The 22,016-nt window shown below is 62.9% G+C and overlaps 5 protein-coding genes across 5 annotated transcripts; 1 reads left to right on the forward strand and 4 right to left on the reverse strand.

Annotated features, from left to right (window-relative positions):
* Window positions 1-4: 4 nt before the first annotated feature.
* CHLRE_06g288350v5 (uncharacterized protein) lies at window positions 5-8,930 on the reverse strand. Its single transcript, XM_043063380.1, has 16 exons — window positions 8,789-8,930; window positions 8,635-8,703; window positions 8,129-8,316; window positions 7,586-7,658; window positions 6,975-7,108; window positions 6,343-6,502; window positions 4,889-5,023; window positions 4,534-4,612; window positions 4,038-4,165; window positions 3,498-3,579; window positions 3,028-3,149; window positions 2,660-2,809; window positions 2,057-2,278; window positions 1,737-1,812; window positions 1,411-1,535; window positions 5-1,052 (listed from the first exon to the last, which is right to left on the reverse strand). The coding sequence occupies exons 1-16, from the start codon at window positions 8,825-8,827 to the stop codon at window positions 912-914; spliced, it is 1,923 nt and encodes a 640-aa protein (XP_042924086.1). The 5' UTR covers window positions 8,828-8,930; the 3' UTR covers window positions 5-911.
* Window positions 8,931-8,984: 54 nt separating this feature from the next.
* CHLRE_06g288400v5 (uncharacterized protein) lies at window positions 8,985-11,150 on the reverse strand. Its single transcript, XM_001695455.2, has 4 exons — window positions 11,005-11,150; window positions 10,565-10,908; window positions 10,045-10,179; window positions 8,985-9,658 (listed from the first exon to the last, which is right to left on the reverse strand). The coding sequence occupies exons 1-4, from the start codon at window positions 11,084-11,086 to the stop codon at window positions 9,518-9,520; spliced, it is 702 nt and encodes a 233-aa protein (XP_001695507.2). The 5' UTR covers window positions 11,087-11,150; the 3' UTR covers window positions 8,985-9,517.
* A 110-nt stretch (window positions 11,151-11,260) lies between these two features.
* CHLRE_06g288450v5 (uncharacterized protein) lies at window positions 11,261-14,032 on the forward strand. Its single transcript, XM_043063381.1, has 5 exons — window positions 11,261-12,092; window positions 12,595-12,673; window positions 12,949-13,112; window positions 13,345-13,415; window positions 13,572-14,032. Exons 1-5 carry the CDS (start codon window positions 11,503-11,505, stop codon window positions 13,787-13,789), a joined length of 1,122 nt encoding a protein of 373 aa, XP_042924087.1. The 5' UTR covers window positions 11,261-11,502; the 3' UTR covers window positions 13,790-14,032.
* Window position 14,033: 1 nt separating this feature from the next.
* Window positions 14,034-16,200, reverse strand: CHLRE_06g288500v5 (uncharacterized protein). The gene is made up of 2 exons (XM_001695456.2): window positions 15,958-16,200; window positions 14,034-15,825 (listed from the first exon to the last, which is right to left on the reverse strand). Exon 2 carries the CDS (start codon window positions 15,817-15,819, stop codon window positions 14,713-14,715), a length of 1,107 nt encoding a protein of 368 aa, XP_001695508.1. The 5' UTR covers window positions 15,820-15,825; window positions 15,958-16,200; the 3' UTR covers window positions 14,034-14,712.
* Window positions 16,201-16,564: 364 nt separating this feature from the next.
* CHLRE_06g288550v5 (uncharacterized protein) lies at window positions 16,565-21,780 on the reverse strand. The gene is made up of 14 exons (XM_001695457.2): window positions 21,640-21,780; window positions 21,411-21,512; window positions 21,059-21,232; window positions 20,778-20,850; window positions 20,491-20,572; window positions 20,307-20,336; window positions 20,039-20,151; window positions 19,663-19,899; window positions 19,255-19,395; window positions 18,893-19,064; window positions 18,444-18,576; window positions 18,058-18,094; window positions 17,729-17,843; window positions 16,565-17,527 (listed from the first exon to the last, which is right to left on the reverse strand). Exons 1-14 carry the CDS (start codon window positions 21,747-21,749, stop codon window positions 17,295-17,297), a joined length of 1,752 nt encoding a protein of 583 aa, XP_001695509.1. The 5' UTR covers window positions 21,750-21,780; the 3' UTR covers window positions 16,565-17,294.
* Window positions 21,781-22,016: the final 236 nt, after the last annotated feature.

A 22,016-nucleotide genomic window follows, 5' to 3' on the forward strand; every position in this document is an offset into this window, starting at 1 on the left:
AAAGAAAATGCTGTAAGTTATACAAGTAATCATATGAAGCTCCAAGCGGTGCGCACGGCGTAGTACGCGACCGTAAGTGCGAAGCAGTGAAGTAGGGGAACTCAAGAGCTCCGTTACCAAGCAAGAGTTCAGCGTTACGTACGTGTGTTATGATAAGTTGCTTGCATAGGCACATGCATGAAGACTGCGCTTTGCAGCCCGATCGACGCCGATGCCCACAAGACTTCCTGTTTCGTTAGTCATCAATTCATTCCCCAAAACTTGTTCGGCTCAAGGGCTTTTAGCATGCTGTTTACAATAATACGCACACGCATACACGCTGCACGGCTGTTCGGGCACGAGTTTGACTGACCGACGACACGGCCCCCGCGTGCACCAGGTGTCAAACCCCCGCAAAGTCGAAATTGCGCCCACTGTCTCCCCCATCGCCTCCCGCTTGCTCCAACCGCCTATACCTCAGTCATACGGTACGATCGCTAGTATCAATCAGCCCGTCCGAGGGGACCGAGGGGGCTGCCGGGTCTATGCTCCGCCAGCAGCGCGAGTCGGGTTAACCACACCCCAACAGGCACCACGGTTGGTGCTCACCTCAAGAGTCCAAACCGGTAGCTCTCGCTACCACTCAAACTTGGTCCTGGAGCAAGTCGCTGGCTATTGCTATTGAACGGGCAGCGAGTCACACCAGTCGCAAAGCAGGGGGCGAGAAGGCTGCGCACGGGCCCCATATGCAGTCTCCTCCACCTATGCGAACCTTCCCAGGACCAGCTCCGCTCACCCACCTCTTACCGTACACACGCCACGGCCCCTTCACCTTATTGTTACCACCACCACCCTTACTGTAACTGCAACTCAGTGTAACCATGACACACCTCGAACAACACCGACACCAGCACTGAAGCCTGCTGTGTTTCTTACTTCTTATCGGGCTTGAGCTCCACCATCAACACGCCCGCAGCGGTCTTGCTGCTCTTGCAGAGCGACACAGTTAGCGTCTTGAGGTGCGCGCGCAGCTCTGGTGTGGTGGTTCGCTTCATGAAGTGGCGGGTGAAGTCCTGCGCGCGTGTGTATGTACGCGTGTGTGCGTGTGCATGCATGATGTGTGACTCTTGTTTGAGAGCACAAGGAAGGAGGCGTATGTGTGGTGCAGGTGAGCGACACGTGTGCATATGCGCGTGTGCGCACACGTACGCCAGAGGGCACGCTTCGGGGGCGAGCGGGGACGAAGGGCAGGTAGGCTCCGTGGCAGGCGAGAGGCCTGCCATTTACCGGCAGCCGTCGGCCCCAGCCCTCATTTTCATAGGGCTCATTTTTCATAGCCCTATAGACAACAAGGCTTCCTCTACCGTACCGTGTTGCTGCGCTAAGCGCTGTCCAACAATTGTTCAAACACACGTGCCACGTGTGACCCACCTGGAACGGCATGGAGCCTGTGGGCTGCTTGCGCAGCAGCTCAATCACGTCCTCCGCCGTCACCGGCCCCGTGCCGCCGCCGCCGCCAGCAGCGGCAGCAGCCGGCGCTGCGGCGGGCGAGGCAGCTGTGGCGAGCGGGGACACACGGTATTACGGTAGCACGTATGGCAACACGCATAAGCATTGCGGTACACAAGGCACAAGGAAAAGGCCAGGCTCAAAATGAGACGAGCGCTGCAATAACGTCGTGTCCACGGCTCCACGGTGTCGTTCGACAGGGACACAGGCATTCCCAATGTGGGTTCGGCCCCGCCCTTAACACGCACCTGGTTTCGCTGCCACGGCCGCAGCAGCCACGACAGCAGCGGGCGGTGGCGTGGCCGTGCGTGCGCGTTTTGCTCCCTGCGGCGGCCGATTGCATCGCGTCGATCGTCAGACACAGAGCTAGCTGCACGCACACAGGAATGAAGGGCCGACCGGACACATCCGTACCGCACCATCCACAGCAAAACTGTAAAGCAGCCTGGCCCCCGGACACTCCACTGCAGTGTGTGGCTTGGACCGGTCTGGGCCGCGCACCCCTTCGGCCCTCAGCCCAGCGCAGGTGCCAGACCGTGCCACCCGAATGCCAGTCTGCACGACTCACGTCCTGCACAGGCCGTGCATCGTCCGCCTTGCGCTTGCCGCCCGCACTCGCGGCAGCAGCAGCAGCAGCGGCCGGCGCCGCAGCGGGCGTGGATGCCGCTGGCGCAGCTGCAGCTGCAGGCGCGGGCGCGGGCGGCGGAGCCGGAGCCGGCTTGGGCACGGGTACGGGCGCGGGCGGCTGCTTGACGGGCTGGGCGCGCGGCGCTGGCAACACGTCCTCATCCTGCGGACCGGCACGTCGAAGATTGAGGGCGGCGAGAAAGCCGGCGGCGGCTGGAGTTCAAGCGGGGGTTGGTGGCGGGGTACGTGGGGGGCGGCGGTACGTCGTGGGGTGGCGTCTTCCCTGTGCCCTCGATGTGAAGTTCAAGCGGCCCGAACCACCCCCAAACCTCCTCCGCCTGCCCAGTGCTCACCCACACTGCCTTGACCGTATCCCCCGCCCCGATGACACACACACACACACACACAAACGGGCTTCGTTTTGTTGTTTTTTTCAACACACACACAAACAAGCACACACATACACACACACAAACGCACACACACACACAAAAACACACACACACACGCACACAAACACACACACACACACGCGCGCGCGCACCATCTCGTCCAGGTCGTCCAGGTCGCTGTCGTCTTCCTCGCCCTCGCCCTCCTCCTCGCCGCCCTCCTCCTCCTCGGCGGCGGCGGCGGCGGCCGCCTGCTGCTGCTGCAGCTGAAGCTGTTGCTGCTGCCGCTCCGCCTCCGCCTTCTTCTGCACAGGGCAGTCCGCACCGGAGCACATGAGTACGGCCGCCACACGGCGAACATGGCAGGCAGGCGGTGGGAAACGGCCCCCTATACGTGCGTGTGTATTTGTGTGCATGTGTGTGTTGAAGAGCACAAGGAAGGATACGCGCAAACGCTGTGTGTGTGTGTGTGTGTGTGAGTGTGTGTGTATGTGTGTCCGCCCTGGCATGCGCCTCCGCTCACCCGCTCCTCCTCCTCCTCCTCCTCGTCGTCGGGGTCTCCCAGCTTCTGCAGCTTCCTGTTGGTGTCGTCCTCGCCGTCCTCGTCCTCGTCGTCGCCCTCAATGCCCAGCTTCTTGCGCATGCCTGGGGCGCGGGCACGGCAGCGAGCAGGCGGCGGCGGCGGGGGAGCGCGGAGGGGGGAGGGGGAAGGTGACCGCCGGTGTGGGAGGCGGGGGAGAAGCAGGGAAGGGCAGGGTGGCGTGGGGCGGGTCAGGGCAGGCGGCGGTGGCGGTCGCAGTGCATGACGCCGCGCCACAAGTTGGCAAGGCGGGCCCGCGGCCGCCTGCCCCGTCCAGCCTGCTCCAGGCCGGCCTTCCGACGGTCGTGGGACCTACGGTACTTGCTGGGCTCCGGCACACCCCTTCCCCCTGCTGCTGCTGCTGCTGCTGCTGCTGCTGCAGCTGCTGCCCCTCCCCTCACCCAAGCCCTCACCGGGGTCGTCCTCGTACTCCGAGTCCGCGCCCTGGTCCTGGTCGTCGTCGTCTGGGTTGAACTCGTGCTCCCAGTCCTCAGCCTGGAGGGGAGGAGGGAAGAAGGGATGGCCGTCCGTGATAGGCGCGAGTGAAGCGGGGGTTGCACACCAGGCGGCGCGAGGACGAGGGTGGGGAGGGGCGGTGGGATCAGGGTGGGGAGGAGCAGAGCATTTGGTGTGGAGGTGAAGGGCTAGGGGTGGGCGGGCGATGCCCTGGGCCCCTGCTGCCCCCTCTTCCCGCCCCCCACCAGGTCTCGGGCTCTGAATCACGCTCCTCCTCCTTTCAGAGCCGGCTAACAGCCCCCCCTCCCTCTCTGCCCCTGCCCCTTCGTGGGTTCTGCAAGAACTACCCCTCTCCCCCTCCCCTCCCCTCCCGCCCCCCATGACCTTCCCGTATTGCTTTCTCATGGGATGCTGGACACACACTCCCGCCCTTTCTCCTGGGATGCTGGACACAACCCCCTTCCTCGTGGGATGATGGACACACACACACACCTCACCTCCTCGGGTTTCTCCGGCCTCAGCTGGTCGTCCACCCCGCCGTACAAGTCCTCAGGCACCTCGTCCAGATCCAGATCCAGGTCGTCATCGCCGCCGCCCCGCCGCCCCTTGGAGCCGCCGCCCGCGCCTGTGTGCGCGAGCAGGGGCAGTGTGTGCGAGGCAGTCAGGTGGCGGTGCGGCGCAAGTCGGGTTGCGTGCGTAAGCGTCAGCGGCATGGGTAGTGCCGGGTTGCTCCCCACAAACCCTGAACCAGTACCCACGCTTGCATGTATGGGGCCGCCCGGCCAAGGCACGCCACACACGCACTGCCAGTGTGTCGTGCATGTGATGTCCGTTGTGCTACTGTCTATCACTACCCGTGCATCTCGCACAAGCGCCCGACCCTGCCCGGCCTCGCGCTGTCTGCCATCTCCCAGCCCCCCGTTCCCCGCGTGGGCTCGTTCTGGGTCTTGGCTTCCGACCGGCATGAACTATCCCCTTCCCCCCTTCGCGCACCTTTCTTGCCTCCCTTGCCAAACTTGCCGCCCTGCCCCCCGGCCAGATCGTCGTCCTCGTCACCGCCAAACAGCTCGGCCTGGAGGTGGGGCGTGGCGTGGTGGGTGCGAGGGGCGGGTCAGCGTGTTGGGCGTGAGCGCGCGCCCCCAGTGCCCCGTATGAGGCGGTCCCTTCCCCTTCCCCTTCCCCTGTAGTCAACTATGGAATGCATGGAGTGGCGCCTGTGGGGGCTGCCCGCCACGGCTGCCCGCTTCACACCTCCTCCCACTCTGGTTCTGGATCTTAGTTTAGCTGGGCTTGGAACAAACTACCTCCTCCCACACCTCCTCCCACAACTTCTCTCCCGCCCCCTCACCTCCATGTCGTCTTCGTCCACGTACCGCTTCAGCCGCCCGCCGCCGCCGCCGCCGCCGCCACCACCCGCCAGGTCGTCGTCCACCAGCAGCCGCCCCGCCGCCACCTGCTCCTGCCGCTCGCGAGCCTCCTCCTCCTGAGCATCGCATGAGGCGCCACGACAACAGCAAGAGAGGGGTGTCAGCGGGATGTGGGTCCGCCATTCCCGGTAGGAAAGGGCCAGGCGGAGACGGATGAGGGATAGCCGATCGTGGAGAACGGGGCGGGGGTAGCAGTTCATGGGGAGCAGGGGTTAGGGGGGTTTCACATGTGACATGCGAAGCTAGCTTCGGGTCGAAACCAGGTCGAAACCAGGTCGAAACCACCCCCGAAACCAGGTCCGAAGCCAGCTCGCGAATCCGGGTCCGCAGCCCGGATTCGCCCAACACACATACTTAGTTTCGAGACGTCTGAAATTTTCTATACTATTTTCTTACTCCAATCATGTGATATCAACCCCACTTGGACGCCGAAACCCTCGCGGCGACGAGCATTGCTGTGTGCCGTGGAGCAGAGTGCGCTTATAGTTGCGACAGCCTCCATCAAAATGGTTATGATCTTCATACTATTATAGTTTAGGTGGGAGCGGGGCTAGAGCATCCTCCATGAGCGCGCACGCCTCGCATGTTTCGACATGTTGGGCTTTCCTAGCTCCTGCACGAGGATTACACCGTGGTCGCAGCAACTATGCAACAAAAAAGCTTCAAAGCACTATATGTGCCATACAGAATGTTCGGGGGCGGTGTATGGAGCGAGGTGGACTCGGCATGTCGCGGTTGCGGGCGAGTCACGCATCGGGAACTCACTATGCGTGTAAAATAAGAGTATGGGAGCGCTGGGATTGTATGCGGAGACATAATTCGGCCCTTCCAGAGCTGGATTGGCGCCCACCCAAGGTGGATTCGAGGCAGCCGCATGTGAATCGGATTCGCCCCTGGCTTCGCCGAAGCCAGGTGGATTCACCGAAACCGGGTTGTCACATGTGAAACCCCCCTTAGCCATTCATGCCAACGCGTGGGCAGGGGGGACAGAGTGAGTGAGGCCGGGGGCGTGCTGTGTTGGGTCACGCTGTGGATGCAGTCACAGGGTGTGGGGTCTGGGGCAGCCACCCCCAGCCGCATCTGGGGGCTGCTGGAGCAAGGGCTTGTGCTGGTGGTGGCAGCCCGCGCGGCCCTCCTTACAGCGGGTTTGCCATCACCCTCCCCTTCAGGCGCAACGCCAACACCCCCCCTCCTCCCTCTCCTCCTCGCTCTTTTGCATTTGGTTCGGTTTAGTTTGGGCTGGTATCTTCAACCCCCCGCCCCCGCCGCGCGCAACCCTCGGCCCCAGCTGTGCGCCATGTACACATACCCACACATGCACACATATACACACACAGACACACACGCACACACACACACACACACACACACACACCTGCCGCTGCTTCTCCAGGCGCTGGGACTTGGGGATGAGGCGGGAGGCGAAGAAGTCGGCAGGCCCGGCGTCCTTGGCGGCACCGCGCCCGCGGCCCCCCACCGCCGGCACCGGCGCCGCCTGCCGCGTCTGAGCCGCCGTGGAGTCAGCCATACCTCGCCTGGTGGGGTGGTGGTGTTTGTTGTGGGGTGTGGGGTAAACATTGGGGTGTGAGGTGTGCCATGGGAGGTGTGCGGGTCACGACAGTCACACACAGTGCCGTGTGGGTTGTGGCGATGCAGCGGCAGCAGCTCACAGGTGCGGCCGCAACCCCACCGCACCACCGCCCAGGACCCCGCAACATGCGGCACTACGGTAGTGCGCGCCCACGTGCGCAACCCGGCATGCATGGCCCGACGTTCAGCAGCCCACAGCCCGCGCCAGCCCGCATCCCCCAAACCTCCTCCGCGCTCTGTGGGCTGGTTCTGGGACCTGGCTCCTTTGGGATTGGAACAAACTTACCCCGCCGCCGCCTCCCAACGCCTCCAGCCCCCACGCCTATCCACTCCCCAATCCCCGCGCCTGACCAGTGACCGCCCACCTGTCCAAATCCCAACACCCACAGCTTGACCAGTGCCCAACTGCCCACCCACCTGTCCACGTGCGGCTTGAAGCTGAACCACTGGTCGGCCGGCAGCGCTATGACGCGGTTGCCCGCGCGGAACAGGACGTAGTGCAGCGGCGGCCCCTCGCCCACATTGCTGCCGGCGCCCGCCTCGGGCACGCCCTGCAGAGCGCAGGCGCGAAGGGAGGGGAGGGGAGGGGCAGCCGATGGCGGCGTCACAGTAGGTGGTGTGACAGCGCGTCCGGGATGGATGGGGGCGAGACGGCGGGGCACGAACCAGCGCCTGCCGCACGCAGTTGGCATCACAACACACAACACCACACAACACGACACCCCACCCCACCCCACCCCACCCCACCCCACCCCACCCCACCCCACCCCACCCCACCCCACCCGACCCCACCCCACCCCATCCCACCCCACCCCACCCCACCCCACCCCACCCCACCCCACCCCACCCCACCCCACCCCACCCCACCCCACCCCACCCCACCCCACCCCACCACATCATACCCCACCACACGCCACGCCACGCCACGCCACGCCACGCCACGCCACGCCACGCCACGCCACGCCACCCCATCCCACTCCACCCCATCCCGCCCCACCGCCCAACACCACGCCGCACGGGCCGCCCACCTTGTACACGGCCGCGGGCGGTCCCGACGTGGCGCCTCCCTCCCGCTGCTCCAGCAGCAGCGGCGTCTTGAGCCTGGGGAGGGAGGGCGGATGGGTGTGTGCTGGCCTGAACCCAGAAGGCTGGAGCATGCAGGGCCAAGTCCTGCAGGAGCCCTCACGCGCCTGTGCATCCGCGGTCCACGCCCCGCTACTGCCAACCTAAGCACAGGGCTGCAGCTCGCCTCGCCTGGTGCGCCGCAGCCGCCGGCGTGCTGGCACAACCCCGCCCCCCCCCCGCACAACCACCTCCCCGCCACCACACCATGGCCACGACCACCCAGGCACCAACCCAACAGCCACGCCCCCCCACACTTGTAATCTAACCACTCCGTTCTCCATATGAACGGCTAACATCCCCCTAACCCCAAGCTCTCCTCCACGCTCTATTCCATTGGGTTCGGTTCAGTTTGGGCTGGTATCTACAACCCCCCCAACCCCAAGTGCATCCTGTACCGCTTTTCCAAACATCCCTGCAACCCCCACCCCCCACCCCCAGTGCCTCACTCGGTGGCCGCCGCCGCGTTCGGCTGCGTGGTGGGCCGCAGCCGGCTGACGGTCTCCTCCCGCTTCTTGACGGCGCCGGCGCCACCTGCCGCCGCCGCCGCGGCCGCCACCGCCTCCGCCAGCACCGCGACCCGGTTGTCGGGCGTCACGGTGAAGGTGGTGCCGGGCTCACGGAAGGGCGGCAGGCGCTGCAGCGGACAGCAGCGGGCAGTGGGAGCAGCGGCACAGGCACGTGCATCGCGGCGCAGCGCGGAGTGTGACACAAGCCGGTGGAGCAGCAGCCTCATCTGGTATGGGGAGGCTGGGTCCGCAAAGCCATGCACACGCATGCGACTGCTGGGCCCCAGACCGCACCGTCTGCGACTGAGGGCCCGCCCATCCCCACCCTCGACACGGCAGTGCACAATCCGCGAACCCCGACTTCCCCGCCATCCCCTGCACATAATGGGCCCTTGATAGCTCGATTCGGCCCCCAGATCGCGCCGGTCGTGGTGCCGGTAACTTACGTGCGCAAATTTGGCGACCACCTGTCTGCGGTTCCGATGAATTGGTCCCGGAGGCAAGACATCTAGCACCTACATTATAAAATGACACGAGCTAGGTCACCGCCATTGTTTCGCAGTCCAAGCCTGGTAAAGTTCATGGCGCCATTTGCCGCACCTGGCCTCGCTGCCCAAGTTCCTGAGGTTTCTGTGACATTTTTAGCGGCCTATTAGTCGTAATGCATTGAATCGCAAGCTATCATGCCTTGGGAGGCCCAGGCAATGGGATTCTAGTCGCTTTCTCAATTTGAGTGCACTGCTTCTCCTACTATTTCCAGTGACAGTTGATGGCGCTTACACCACTACGGGTGGACATAGGCTTGGGGGACCTGGATGGGCAACACTCATCCCCGGCACGATACACATACATGGAGGCCTGCGAGGGCCCCATGACCGGACTTCCACAGCACCGGTCCACCCGCCTCTCCTGCCTCGGCTGCCTCAGCTGTAGGTCATGGGGCTGCAGCATTGGCAACCTGATCTGACCATTCCACTGGTGGCGCCTTTCAGCCTGCCTTTCAGCCATGGCCACTGGCCTGCCCATAGTGGTGCGCGTGTAAATCGCTTGCCGTACCTCCTTAGTCCGTTACAGACCATTACCGGAGCATGTGATTCGCCGCATCAACTCATCGCTTCGCCCCATCCACGCATCACAGCACTTTTCTGCTCTGCCTCCTGCCTCGCCTCCTGCCCCTACTGGTCATACAGCCGCGCCTCTGGCCTAAACCCACCATGCAACCCCCGCCCAGGCGGCCACTGCTAGCATCGCCTTCACTCGTCACGCAGGCCCCCAGAACGCACTGCGCTTGGGGCCCACCCGGAGCTGCAGCACCAGAGTCCTGCAGGCCTACACGCGCCGCTTCTTGGGCAGGCGGCATCCGTTGTAGGGCACTGGCGTCACGTCCGCCAGACTGGTGATGGTGAGACCAGCCGCCGCCAGAGACGTCACCGCGTACTGCTTGTTGGAGCCCGCGCCCTTGAGCCGCACCTGCGGGCATTCGGAAGCCGCATGTGCGCGCAAGTATGCATGTGTGCGTATGTGTGTATGTATACGTCAGCCATGGGGGCGGTGCAGACGTCCAAGTGAGCCCCGGAGATGCGGACAGCACCTGCAGCCTGGCGGGGCAGAGTGTGCCGCAGCACATGCTAGTGCTAGCAATATGACGAGCCAGAGGCCGGCAGGCAGGTGAACACCAGGATACGGAGCGCTTCCAAAGATGAAGCGCGGCCCAGAGCGTCGCTGCGCCCGCAGCCAGGAAATGCGCCCCACCCAAACGCGCCCCATATGCCGTACACGCCTTCCATGCCTCAATCGCCCCACCCTCCCCACTACCAACACACGCCGCATCCCCCTCTTCCAGGACGCCGGCGCACCTGCACCGACGAGTAGCCTAGCTTGAGCGCCCGGCGCGCCAGCTCCTCCGCCGCCTTCTCCGCCGCCACCGGCTGGCTCTTGCGGCTGCCCTTGTAACCCACCACGCCCGCAGATGTGTACGTCTTAATCAGGCCCTGCAGGCACACCGGCACGCCGGTGCAGGCAGTGTCACGTCGTAGAGGCCAGGGCTTTGACGAATGCAGCAGCGTGCGTGACAGGCGGCCTTTTAAAGCACCACACGTGTGAGGTTGCGCGCCCGCTGTGTGCACGGCGCAAGGACCAAACGCCTAAGTAGACCGCCGCGACGTGCTGCGCAGTATGACCGTGCCCATCTGTGCTTATGGCCCCGCTGCAGTGCTGCTTGATCAGTTCTTAATGCAGAACATCCGGTTTGCCGCGGGGGCCCATAAACCGCAGGCGGCCTGCGCAGCGCAGGCTCTGCAACACCAGGTGCCCCCAGCAATTGGTAGCTCGACACCCCGATACCCAGACGCCAGCGCCAGCACCAGCCGAGCCTACCTGCTTGTCTGTTAGCGTGAGGATGATGTTGTTTAATGTGTTTTGGATGTGCACGATGCCCTCCAGCGCCCCCAGCTGCCCCGCTCGCCGCTCAGACACCACCTTGCGGAACCCCGTGCTGAAGCCACCGCCACCGCTGTTGCTCCCGCTACTGATAGCCTCTGCTTCTTGTGCTGCCCCAGATCCAGCGTCGCTCGCCGTGCTGGCTGGCCCCGGTTCCGCTGGCGCGGTCGCGCTGGCGCCCGCCGAGGTGGTGGCAACCGAGCGAGTGAATGCAGCACACGCGCTGAGGCCCCAAGCTCCGGACACGAGCGCCGCTGGTCCCGCGGAAGGTCCCAGACCGCCTGTAGGCACATATGCAACTCACGGTAAGTTTGTGCATTGCCTGGCGACGCTGGGCAACGCTTTGATGAAAGGCATCGCCTTTGTAGACCGCGCACCATGCAAGCGGCCAGAGGTTGATAAAAGGCCTCCTAAAGATGCTTGCAGCGCGCCAATCAATCCTTTAGACGCTTGCGCCATTGTGATCGGAAGTAGAGCCGGTGAAATAGAGCCCCAGAGCGTAAGCTGAAACAAGTATATAATTATTGATAGCAGTATATGAAGATATGACTCCTCTAAACTACAAGGCATGTGGGCTAGTCGATTTCGTTGACAGCTTCATGCGCGTCAAGCACGTTTGAGCCTGGCTGCGTCCTTCATATGCCGCAAGAACCATGGATTCAATTAGTGAAAACCTTAGACGGGCGCAGGAGGCTATTGCCCGAGCGCGGGCGCTGTCGACGCAACTATCCAGCCTGTGCCTGAGCCAGCAACAGACATCTGCCACGGCGTCTACAACAGATACATCACAAAGGCCAGCAGCAAATGACCAAGGAGCAGCGGGGGAGCAGTTGTCGGCTGCGGGACCCGAGGCTGGAGTAGTAGCGCCCGCCGGCATGCCCCTCTCGGACCGTGACCCCGTGCGTGGGTACCGAGCGTCCCTAGAGCAAAGCGATGTCACGCGAGAGGCAAGCGTGACAGGGCGACAGGGTGACGATGAAGCCGGCTGGCCAGCGGCGCCCAGTGGCTCCTGGCGCAGCAGCTACCAGCGGCTCTCAGGCACCGGAGCTCCCGGGGCTAGCGCGGCGGCTGCTGCCCCCGATACGTACGGGTTAACGGCGCGCAGTGCCATCCCACGGTACCACTCTGGCATGGAGCTAGACGCGCTTGAGGCTGGCGGTGGGGCAGCCGCCGAAGACCTCGGCAGCTACCACAGCAGGGGAGGCCGTGGCGGCGACACCGCTGGCGGGTTAGCACTAGATGGAGACGGCGGCGGCGGGTACCGCGGAAGAGGCGACGGCGGAGGCGGAGGCGGCTCTGATCCGGGAGTGAGCGGCGGTGAGGGCGAGGGCGGCGGCGACCTGTCCTCGCGCCTGACGCACCTGGCGGGCCCGGTGCTGGCGGTGGCGACGCAGCTGGCGTCGCTGCAGCGGAAGCAGTCGGAGACGCTGCAGCAGCTGCTGGTCCTGAGGATGCAGCAACTCAAGTGCGTGCGCGGGGGAAGTGCCGGGGACAGAGAGGAGGTTGATTCATGGGGTGTTGGAAATACGCGGTGTTGGGCAAGTTTCCTATCGCATCCGGTATACTGAGTAGCAGGCTCGCGTAGACTTCCTTATACTGTTACATTGACCCAGTAAGGTAGAATAAGACTGGTGTAAGTCCGGCGTGCCAACGCCGGCTTATGTCCCGCCTAGATCGCGCAACGTCCGCATGCAACTTCCCCGGCTTCTTAAGCCCGCAGCACCTGTTGCATTGCCCGTTCATCCTCACTTTCCTAGACACGCTACTTCCTGCATTGCCTAACGTTCGGTGTAACCCGTGTAACTAGTGTGAGTGACAGTCGACCATACCGGCGACTTTCCAACATGGGGCAATGACGTGTGCTGGGAGGATCTGGCTGTTCACCCGGCGCACCTTGCTTTTGCTCTCGTGCACACCAACTCTGCATTCTATGTCGCGCTGTTGTTGATACCGTGCCCCCTGTGCAGGCTCCGGCAGCAGCAGCTGACAGCACTACAGGAGCTGCTCACGGCGGAAATGGCGGCCATTGAGGGCACGCCGCTGCAGGTGGGCAGGCGACTGGGCGCGGCATGAGAGATGTTGTGCACCTTCGCGGGTGGACGGGATACCAATGCCACCAGGCTTCCCTTCGCCCGCCAACCCCTGGTTCTGCGTTCTGTTAGCTTGGGACTAAAACCACCACCACCCCCGCCCGCACCCCCGCCCGCTTGTCCCTCCGTTCTGACTCCTGTCCGCAAGGTCATCCTTGTCTCCATCTGGCCGCGCCCCGCCCTCACCTCCCGTGCCCTTTCTCACTCTCCCTCGCTTGCTTTCCCCTGCAGGTGTCGGCTGTGGAGCAGGCGGTGGGGCTGCTGGGCCAGTCCCTGCGCGACATGAAGGTGGCCAGCCGCGCCATGCTGCTCAGCGGGCCCGACCAGGTGGCGGCGGTGTCGGCGGCCGTGTCCGCCACAGACAGCCGCGCGGACGAGGTCTCGCGCATGGCGAGGTGGGCGGAAATCGGGGCGAGAAGCAGGGCAGGGATGGGGGTGGAGCTGCGAGTAGCCGGGGATGGGGCCCACACGTTGCGATAGGGTTGGGAAGGCAAGGGGCAAGGATAGGATAAAGGTGCACGGTCCGCTGAAGGCTGACGGGTAGGCGGGCGCAGTGGCTTGGGGGTATGGGCTGCGGACACACCATGTCAACCCTGCTTTCCCTGCCCGCCACACTGCCCCATGCAGGCAGCTGCTGGGCGTGCTGCGCGCCTTCCCGCGGAGAGGTGGCGCGGCGCCGGACCACGACACAATAAAGGGTGGGTGCGGGGCAGGGTGCGAGGAGTCGGAGACACCGATGGACACGAAGCGCAGGGGCTTTGGGTTGCAGGCTTCCATGTTGCTGCAGCGGTGAGTAAATCGAGCACCCCGCACGCCCCAATTTTTCCCAGCCCCATTTTGTCTGATGCGCGTAGGAGCCGCGCCCGCGGCCATCGCCTCCATACCCACGCTGACATGCGAGGCCAGCTCCATGCTGGTGGGGCAGACGTGCTGCATCTGCCTGGGCGCCTTTGAGGCGGGGGACGTGCTCAAGAGCATCCAGTGCGTGCACTACCACCACGCCGCCTGCCTGGACGAGTGGCTGGCCATCAAGGCCTGCTGCCCGCTGTGCAAGGCTGTGCTGCCCGGCTAGCGTGGGGCTGCAGGCTGCCGTGCGCTACACGCCTGGGCTGGCGCGACGGTGCACCCGGTTGGGCTGCTTGACATCTGGAATGTACGATAACGTTGATTGTTTGCTATGCTAAGCTGCTGATGAGGTGGATGTTTGTGGATAGATGGCATGCCCTCATATGCGCTGCTCCGGCTGGCGGCGCCCGTGCCGGTGCTATACCTGCTCTACGACACCGTGCGACCGTAATTCAATGTCGCAAAACTGCATTCATCCTGTAACATAGAAGCAGCAACCATCGGGTAAGGATTGTCGTCCTCGCCAGCTCGTGTCGGAGTCTGCAGCCAGAGTCAACGTTCCGGCACGAACGCGTAACGCCAGCCACATTTGCGTCTGCGGATACGGGCTTGGGTACAGGCACCACGCCTTAGCCCCATCGGGACACAGCAGGCATGCGCTACAAGGCACAATTGATGCCGTAGCCCATTCGATGCCCTCCACCCCGTCAGGCCGCACTCCTAGCACTCAGCACCTACCAAACACATATGCAGCTGCAGTCAAGTCTTTAGCAGATATCATATCACGAGTACATGCCCGCTCACCATCTCTGTCACCATGTACGTTGGGTCTGATCTGCAGGTAATGCTTCTTTCACTGGTGCACGGACACCAAAATGCATTGATTTGGCCACGCCAGCACGTGCAGTAGCTATCCCCTATCTCGTCGACTCCTATCCGCATTTCAGCTCGCAAAGTTGAGGTCACAGCGATGCCATGATCAGGACCAACTTTCCAAACCCCCGCAAGCTGCTTCCGGCCCTTCTACCCTCTCCAGCGCCTGTCCGAGTACCAGTACCTACAACCTGCATGGCGCCACGCTCCGACGGCGCTACCTCATTCCGCCAGCGCCGCCACCTCCTCCTAGTTTTGCTAGAGCGCCTATGCGCATTACCGTGTGCCCTTCTCGCTGCCACCCGGGAACGCGTCCAGCGCGTGCTCATCCCCGCCAATGTACCACTTGATGACCGCCTTCATGCGCTCATGCTTGTCGGGGTGGTAGTTGACGTGCACCATGACCGGCAGCGGCGGCTGCTGGCCCTTGGGGCGGTGCCGGATGTCCTTAAACAGGCGCTTCGAGTTCATGAACTTGTCGATCTCCATCACGCGCACGCTGACCTGCGGGCTCTTGTACGAGCCGTGCGACAGGAAGAAAATCTCCTCGTTGTAGGCGGTCTGGTCCCAGTACTTCTCATGGCTGAGGCGGTAGGCCAGGCGGGTGAGCAGATCCAAGGTGCGGTTGTTGGCCCTCAGGTAGAAGAGGCCGGAGTTCATGTTGAAGTGCTTGTAGTACTGCGCGTAGCGGCCCCAGCCCATGGAGGGGTCGTCGAAGCCCTCGATGGAGCCGTACGCCGTGCGCTCATCAAACCCGTCTGTCATGCCCTCCACATCCGAGTCGCGGTAGAGGTTCTCGAAGGGGTTTTGGAAGATGGCAATGTCCACGTCGGACAGCAGCACCGACCAGCCCAGCTCCACAAAGTTCTTCAATATGCCAAACTTCATCGCGGACACGGCGTGGTTATCGCCCGTGCCCTGCTGGGTTGCGGCGATGGTGAGGTTCATGAAGAAGGCGTTGATATCGTTCTGCTTGCACCAATCCGCTGTCTGCTGGTCCAGCGCAAGGATCATGTGGTTCGCCACCTTAGCGCGCTTAATACCCTGAGTGAAGGTATCAAGCATGCCGTCCCACATGGTGTTTTTATTGGCCACCGCAAGAAGGAGCTCCTTGTTGGGAGCAATTTGCATAAGGTAGGCCTCCAGCTCGTTGCGCGGGGCCGCCGGCGCGTGGTGCCCGACGCTGTGGAGAGCGTTGCTAACGGTGCTGACTAGCTGGCGGGGCTTGGGTATGAGCGCCCGCTTCTGCACATAGACTCGCTCCGCGACGACGACGCCTAGGCACAGACCCAGAGCAAAGAAAGAAGCCAGCACGGTCCATCGTGCCTTCTCTGCTTGCCCTTTTGTCTTTCCCGTTGAGTCGTAGTCGTCTTTGAGCCCCATGGCGACCTAGCGCGAGAGCAAGGGGTTGCACAAGGTGTTGCGCCGAGCGGGAAACAAGGAAGCAGTCCTATGCGTGTTATCGCCCATAAAACAGATCTGCAAGTCACAGTCCCTGCAAGTCCCTGCGAGCCTGCTCACCAGTGCACGCTACTTCCGCCTCGCCGGGCTGCTGCTGCGCGCTCCTCCAAAGGCCGCTGCTGCTCCCGCTTGCGCTGACAAGCTTGCTTATGTATAGGCTCCTAGACAAAGGTTACTAGCTAAATAATACAACTAGAGAAGCGACAGTTTTGATCACGATTTGAGTTATCACAGCTCCTAGGGGTAAACCGCGTGGATTTGTCACCTATATGATGTGCAGTATGGATATAAATGCAGCGCAGGGTTGTGGGCAAGGGCCGCACCTGTCGCTTCATCGTGCGGCGGGATGGGGCTGTGGGGCAGCGGCTGCCGCGCCGTACTCTGGCCGTTGCAGAATGCCGACGACCTCATCCGGGGGTAGCGCCGGACGTAACTCCCGCACCTCAGTCTGGACTATGGGTATGGGTGGGTAGACGGGCGGGCCCATGTTTGGGTGGCGATACCTACAGGAGACAGGGCGTGGAGCGCCAGTGCCAGCTGTCAAGGGCACACGACAGCGCATTTAGCACACAAGCGCTAACGAGCTGGGAGAGCGGAGCGCGGAACCGACTCAGCGTTCTTCAGCATCTTGTTTGCGCCACTTGATACGCGTGGGCGTTGCGGCATGTTCCCTACTCCTTTCAATCCTTGAACTGCATGGGGAACGGGTGAGGTACACGGCGGCTGCACGCATGTGGTGCTGTGTGGTCATGGGTGGTTGAGAGGACCTGGCCCCATTCCGCAACAGAGCATTGTGGGTCTCATGCTACAGCACAGCCCGCACAGACGATGTCAACCCCCAAGGGCACGCGAGTGCCTCAAGTCCTCGACACGGTTAAAGGGCCGAGACATATTTGCCTCCGTTGATGGAAGCCGCCACCTCGTGCTACAGTCCCGGCTACCGCCAGAAGCACGCGTCTCTTAAACCCTTTTACCCGGCCTCCAGGCTTCTGGCACGAGATATAGCACATCGTCGGGCAGCGCAGACTTCTCCGCATTACCTCAGCCGCATTGCACCGTCGCCGTCCCACACGCACCATACCAACATGTGCTTGTCAACAACACCAAAGTTCCCAGTTAGGCAGTTACGACACGCAACAAGCAGCCCCGTTTGCGGTGGCCAACGATCAACAAACAATGAACAGAATGAGAGTATGTGCATATGGTACATGTCTAGAAGTACATATCATGGTGTGCATTCTGTATGGAGGTACTCGCGGTTGCACTGTGATAGCATGCGGCGCAAGAGCCAAGGTGACCAAAAGCCAACGCACAGTTCACAGTTCATGTTGCCAGGGACTCTGCCTGTGTAGAATCACGTTGCCAACATGCCGTCGTGGGCGCCCTGTACGGCACACTTAGGCGGACGGGGCCGGAGAGGGGCCCGATGTGCTGTTGGACGGCGCCGGCTGAGCAAGGCTGGGGCCGGTAGCGGGCACAGAGGCGGGCGTTGGGGCGGGGCTGGAGGCCGCGGGCGTGGCGGGAAGCAGCTTGGATACGGGCGGCGGGACGTAGGTGTTGGACTGCACGGACGCGTCTCCCGCGTACACACGCAACAGCAGGTGGTAGTGGCCGGGGTAGGCCTTGACCCCTGAGGGCAGCGGCATAGCACGGGGTTGCGGCAGGAGGGCAAGAGGGAGGAGGGTGAGCTGCACAGCTGACAAGGCAGGTGTTCGTGCGCATGCCAACTGCAGTTGCAGGTCCCATGCAGATTCGTGTCCACACACAAGCCACGTGCGGGCGCGGTCAATACTGGATTCAGACGTCATAACGACGTGTCCCGTGCTCTCACAGTTCCAGCCGCGGCTGGCGGCGGTGGTGTTTGCGGGCGGGTCGCGCGGCGAGATGCGGATGGGAATGGAGCCGTTGGGCGCGATATAAAGCCCGGGTGTGGCGCTGCTGAGAGCCTGTGCATGTTTGGAGGGGGGCAGTGTTGCAGGGTTTGTGAATGAACGGACAGCGGCGCGTTCATTGCACGCCCGTGTTCTGGTTGCATAGGCAGTGGCGGCACCATCAAGACAGCCAGGGTTGTCCGCCCATCCGCCCCCAAGGTGCTGCCCCAGGCCTGCAGCAGCTCGCGCCACAGAGCATGCGATCTGGCCAACATCGCACTCAACTCACAATGTTGAGCAGGTTGGGCCCGAACACGAGCGTCCACCTGGGGTGGGGCGGGATAGCATTGGGGAATGGGCAAGCGGGGTGCAACAATCAAGGGGAGGGAAACGGGTGCAACCACTACCACAGAGCAACAGGCACCAACATACACACAACACACACACACACACACACACACACACACACACACACACACAAAATGTACGGCGGCCATAACCGCAAGCCGCCGCGTTTTGAATATAAATAAAAGGTTGAAACGCTCGACGGAACGGGCGGACTTGAGTAGCTCGTCCTGTGTGGGGTCTTGCTTTTCACTAAACCTACGGCACTCAATCACGTGCCCCATGCCTCACACTCTCGCACACTGCGGGCACCACACGCGCATCACTCACTCGTCCAGGTCCAGGGCCTGCAGCGACCAGAAGGCCTCGGAGGTGGCGGGCGGGGTGGAGGGAAAGGTGATGGTGTAGTCGGCACTGCCGTTGAAGGGCTGGGCGGACGAGTCAACATACAGGTAGTAGTAGGCTGCGGGATGAGGCGAGGTGAGGGGTGGGGCGGCAGTTAGGCAGGGGAGGAGACGAGCGGGCACAAAGCAAGGCGGAAGTGGGTGACATGTATATGTTGTGGTACCGCATTGGTGTCGGCAGATGTACGGTATGGGTCAGCAGCATAAGACCTGAGTTGTGCCCAGGCGGGCACGGTCCCATGCCTACATTTGCATGTGCATGTGCATGTGCATGTGCATGCACACACGTGCACGGCTCGCGACCAGCAGCGGCGTGCCCCAGTCCTCAGCTGCTCAACACGCAACCTCGCCCATCAGCGCATGCGCATCCCCCACCTGCGTCTTTGAGGAAGTTGCTGATCCAAAACCCCTTCATGATGGCGGCCCCCAGCACGTAGTCATTGCCCCAGTCGCCGTCGTACACCGGCAGCCGCCAGTAGTTGGTGGCGGGGGAGCCCAGGAAGGTGTACTTGGCGACCAGGATGCGGTTGGCCAGCAGCGGGGCAAGCTGCGGTGGGGTGGGGACGGCAGGTGGGTGGTGGGTGGGCAGGAAAGTGCTCACCACCCACAACAAGAAAGTGGTAGGTAGGACACGCGGATGGGGGGCTGGTCGGGTAGGCGGATGGGCAGGGCGCATGCCACGGCGCACGCACAGGTCTGCATGCATGCGTGGCGTACGGGACTAGCCACGTGCTCACCGCCAGCGCGTCAGTGACGTTGGCGTTGAGGCCGTACGGCACGAAGCCGTAGTCGGGCAGGATGCCCAGGCGGGGCAGCTGCCTGACCAGGGGGGTGGGCACGCTGGGGCCGCCGTTGCGCCGGTAGATGTCGCCCGCGAGCTGTATGTGTGTGCGTGTATAAGCAGAGGAGAGGTCGAGGGGAGGGTGTGTGAGCGGGGCGTCCGCGGTAAAGGCGAACCCGCAAGGGTGGCCATACATTGCCAAATGTTCTTGGAGTAACACACCGTGAGCGAGAGCTTCCTTTGCCATGCCCCATCGCATACTGCGAGTGGGCAACCCATGGCTGCAAACCACCATCCAATTGGACACGCACTACTGTCCGCAGCCGCAGTCGCGCACCCCTGCCCTACTGGTGCCCATGCTTACCCTCCAGAAGGCCAGGGGGTCCGCCGCGTTCACCGCCCACAGCGCCTCGGGCCGCTGGTCGGGGTAGCCCCAGCCCAGGCCCACGGGCGGCAGCGACACGGGGTCGGGGCGGGCGGCGGGCGCCCAGGGGCCCAGGGCCCAGGCCAGGTTCCACTGCGCGGCGCCGGTGCCGTTGAAGGAGGTGCGGCCCAGGATGTTGCCCTCCAGTGTGGGCGAGCGGATGATGCCGGTCAGGTCCTGTGAGGCAGCGAATGGAGATGCAGCAGCAGGTTCGTGCACGAGTCATTAGGGTGTGAGGCATGGTTAATTGGTTTACAGGCAGTGCCTATGCTTAAGCCCCTGCTTTTAATGTTTGTTTTACTACCCGGCGCCTCACCTCTGGGAGTGGCTCCTCGCCGGCCCACTCCCAGTCCTTGTGCGCGAGCAGCCACTTGCCGCCGCCGTTGTTGCCGTGGGTGCTGCCCAGCACGTGGTACGTCAGGCCGTACACTGCGGCGGAGGTAGGAAAGCAGGGGAGGGGATGCGGCAGCCAGTTGCTGGGGTGGCAAGCAAGGCACGCGCGGAAATTGCGTACTTTTAGTGCTACAAGGAAACACACACGGAGGGAGGGAGAGGGAGGGAGAGAGAGGACCACACTCGCTCACCGTCATAGAAGGGAATGAGCCAGTAGCCGCCTGCAGCACACAGGGTAGAGAAAGGGCAGATGTTTGATTAGACGCGGCACACGGGGGAAGGGGCTGGGAGCCCCCACGGCAACTCGTACAGCAGGCGCCGACAGCAGTTCAAAGCGTGCCGTCCAGTCGCACACGCACACCCGCCCCCACCCACCGTTGTAAGGCGGCACCTCCAACAGCAGAGGGCCGTTCACCAGCGTGTATGCCGAGTAGGAGTAGAGCGACACACCGTTGCCCTATGCGTGGTGCAAGCGGGGGTGGTCGTTCCAAAACCCAAAGCAAGACAATCGCGTTGTAGTACCAGCCCAAACGAAACCAATCAAGCCTAACTGGGGGGGTGGGTGCGTGAGGCCACATTGTGTGCACATGCTGGTGAGCGTTTCATTGATTCAGTGTACTTGCGATGCCCGTGCCTCACTTCCCCGCGCGCACGCCACTCACGATGGGCGTCTGGCCGCCGTTGGCCAGGAAGGGGATGGCCAGGTGGTAGAAGGAGTTGAGCGGCACAAAGCGGCTGCACATGAGCGTGTCCGATGGCACCGGCAGGGAAGGAAACGCGTATCAATTGTGGGTTGCATGTGGCATATATGTGCGCCCGAGCCCAACTCGTGTGATGGGTCCATCCCACGGGCTGCCAACAGCAGGCTGGTGTGGCGGACAATCCCGATGAGGGCAGGTCCCCGCAGCGGCCCTCAGGCCTCAGCCCTCAGGCGCACACGTACCCGACTTGGGTAATTGCCCACAGGGCCTGGCTGGGGCCGCCGTACAGCGCCAGGTAGGCCTGGGTGGCGAGGGCCAGGTTGGAGAGGCCGGGCTCCACGGTCAGGTGGGCGGGGAGCGAGGCCAGCAGCGAGGAGAGCGAGGGCACGAGCGTGTCGCCCTTCTGGATCAGGAACCTGCAGGCGTGCGTGCCAGCAGGTAGTCAGCAAGGCCCGAGGTCAGGCCCCGTGCGGGCGCGGTTTGTGCGGCGTGTTGTGAACTTGTGATGCGGAGAAGGTGCGCTTGGCTGTAGCTGCGCGGAGGCCTGAAATCAGCCTGCGAAGCGAAGGGTGCGTGTGGCAAAATGCCACGCACCGTATGCCGTCAAAACTCGAGCCCAACTCGCCAAGCAGCGTTGTTTGCCTTAGCTTCTCCTCGTATGTAGGCGGGTCATAGAGCGTGGCGAAGGAGTCGGCCCTGCGGCCACGAACATGGCGCCCGGCATGGTGCAGGGCAAGGTGTAGGGTATGGTGCACAAGAAGTAAAACCCCTGCTCGCGTCACCGGGTCTGTATTGTCGGTATAGATGCAACATAATAACTTACGGGACAAGCGGTAGAAGCTTTGCCAGCGCCAGCGAGCTCGCCGAGAAAAGCGCGGCAACCGCAATCACCAGGGCTGCGATGCGAGGTATGAACAAGTGGTTTCTTCCCATTTTGGCTCTCCAGTGAGTCTTACGCGGGAGTTAGCACATTAGCATTGTGTAGTGTGGCTACCAAGCCTTGGTTTTATGCCACACGTAAGCTGGGGCCACCGGGCCTGGCGGCCCTGCCACTCCCCGGCCTCCCTCCCTTAGCCAATTGGTACTAGCCCATCGAATCCCGCTCGACCAGCAGCACAAATGTCTGACAGTCACCAGCAACGCCCCTCCTCAGCGGCGGCATGATGAATTATTCAGAACCTATCCTGTGCATGGCCAAGG

The sequence above is a fragment of the Chlamydomonas reinhardtii genome, chromosome 6, assembly GCF_000002595.2.
Source record: "Chlamydomonas reinhardtii strain CC-503 cw92 mt+ chromosome 6, whole genome shotgun sequence".
Classification (NCBI taxonomy): Eukaryota; Viridiplantae; Chlorophyta; class Chlorophyceae; order Chlamydomonadales; family Chlamydomonadaceae; genus Chlamydomonas; species Chlamydomonas reinhardtii.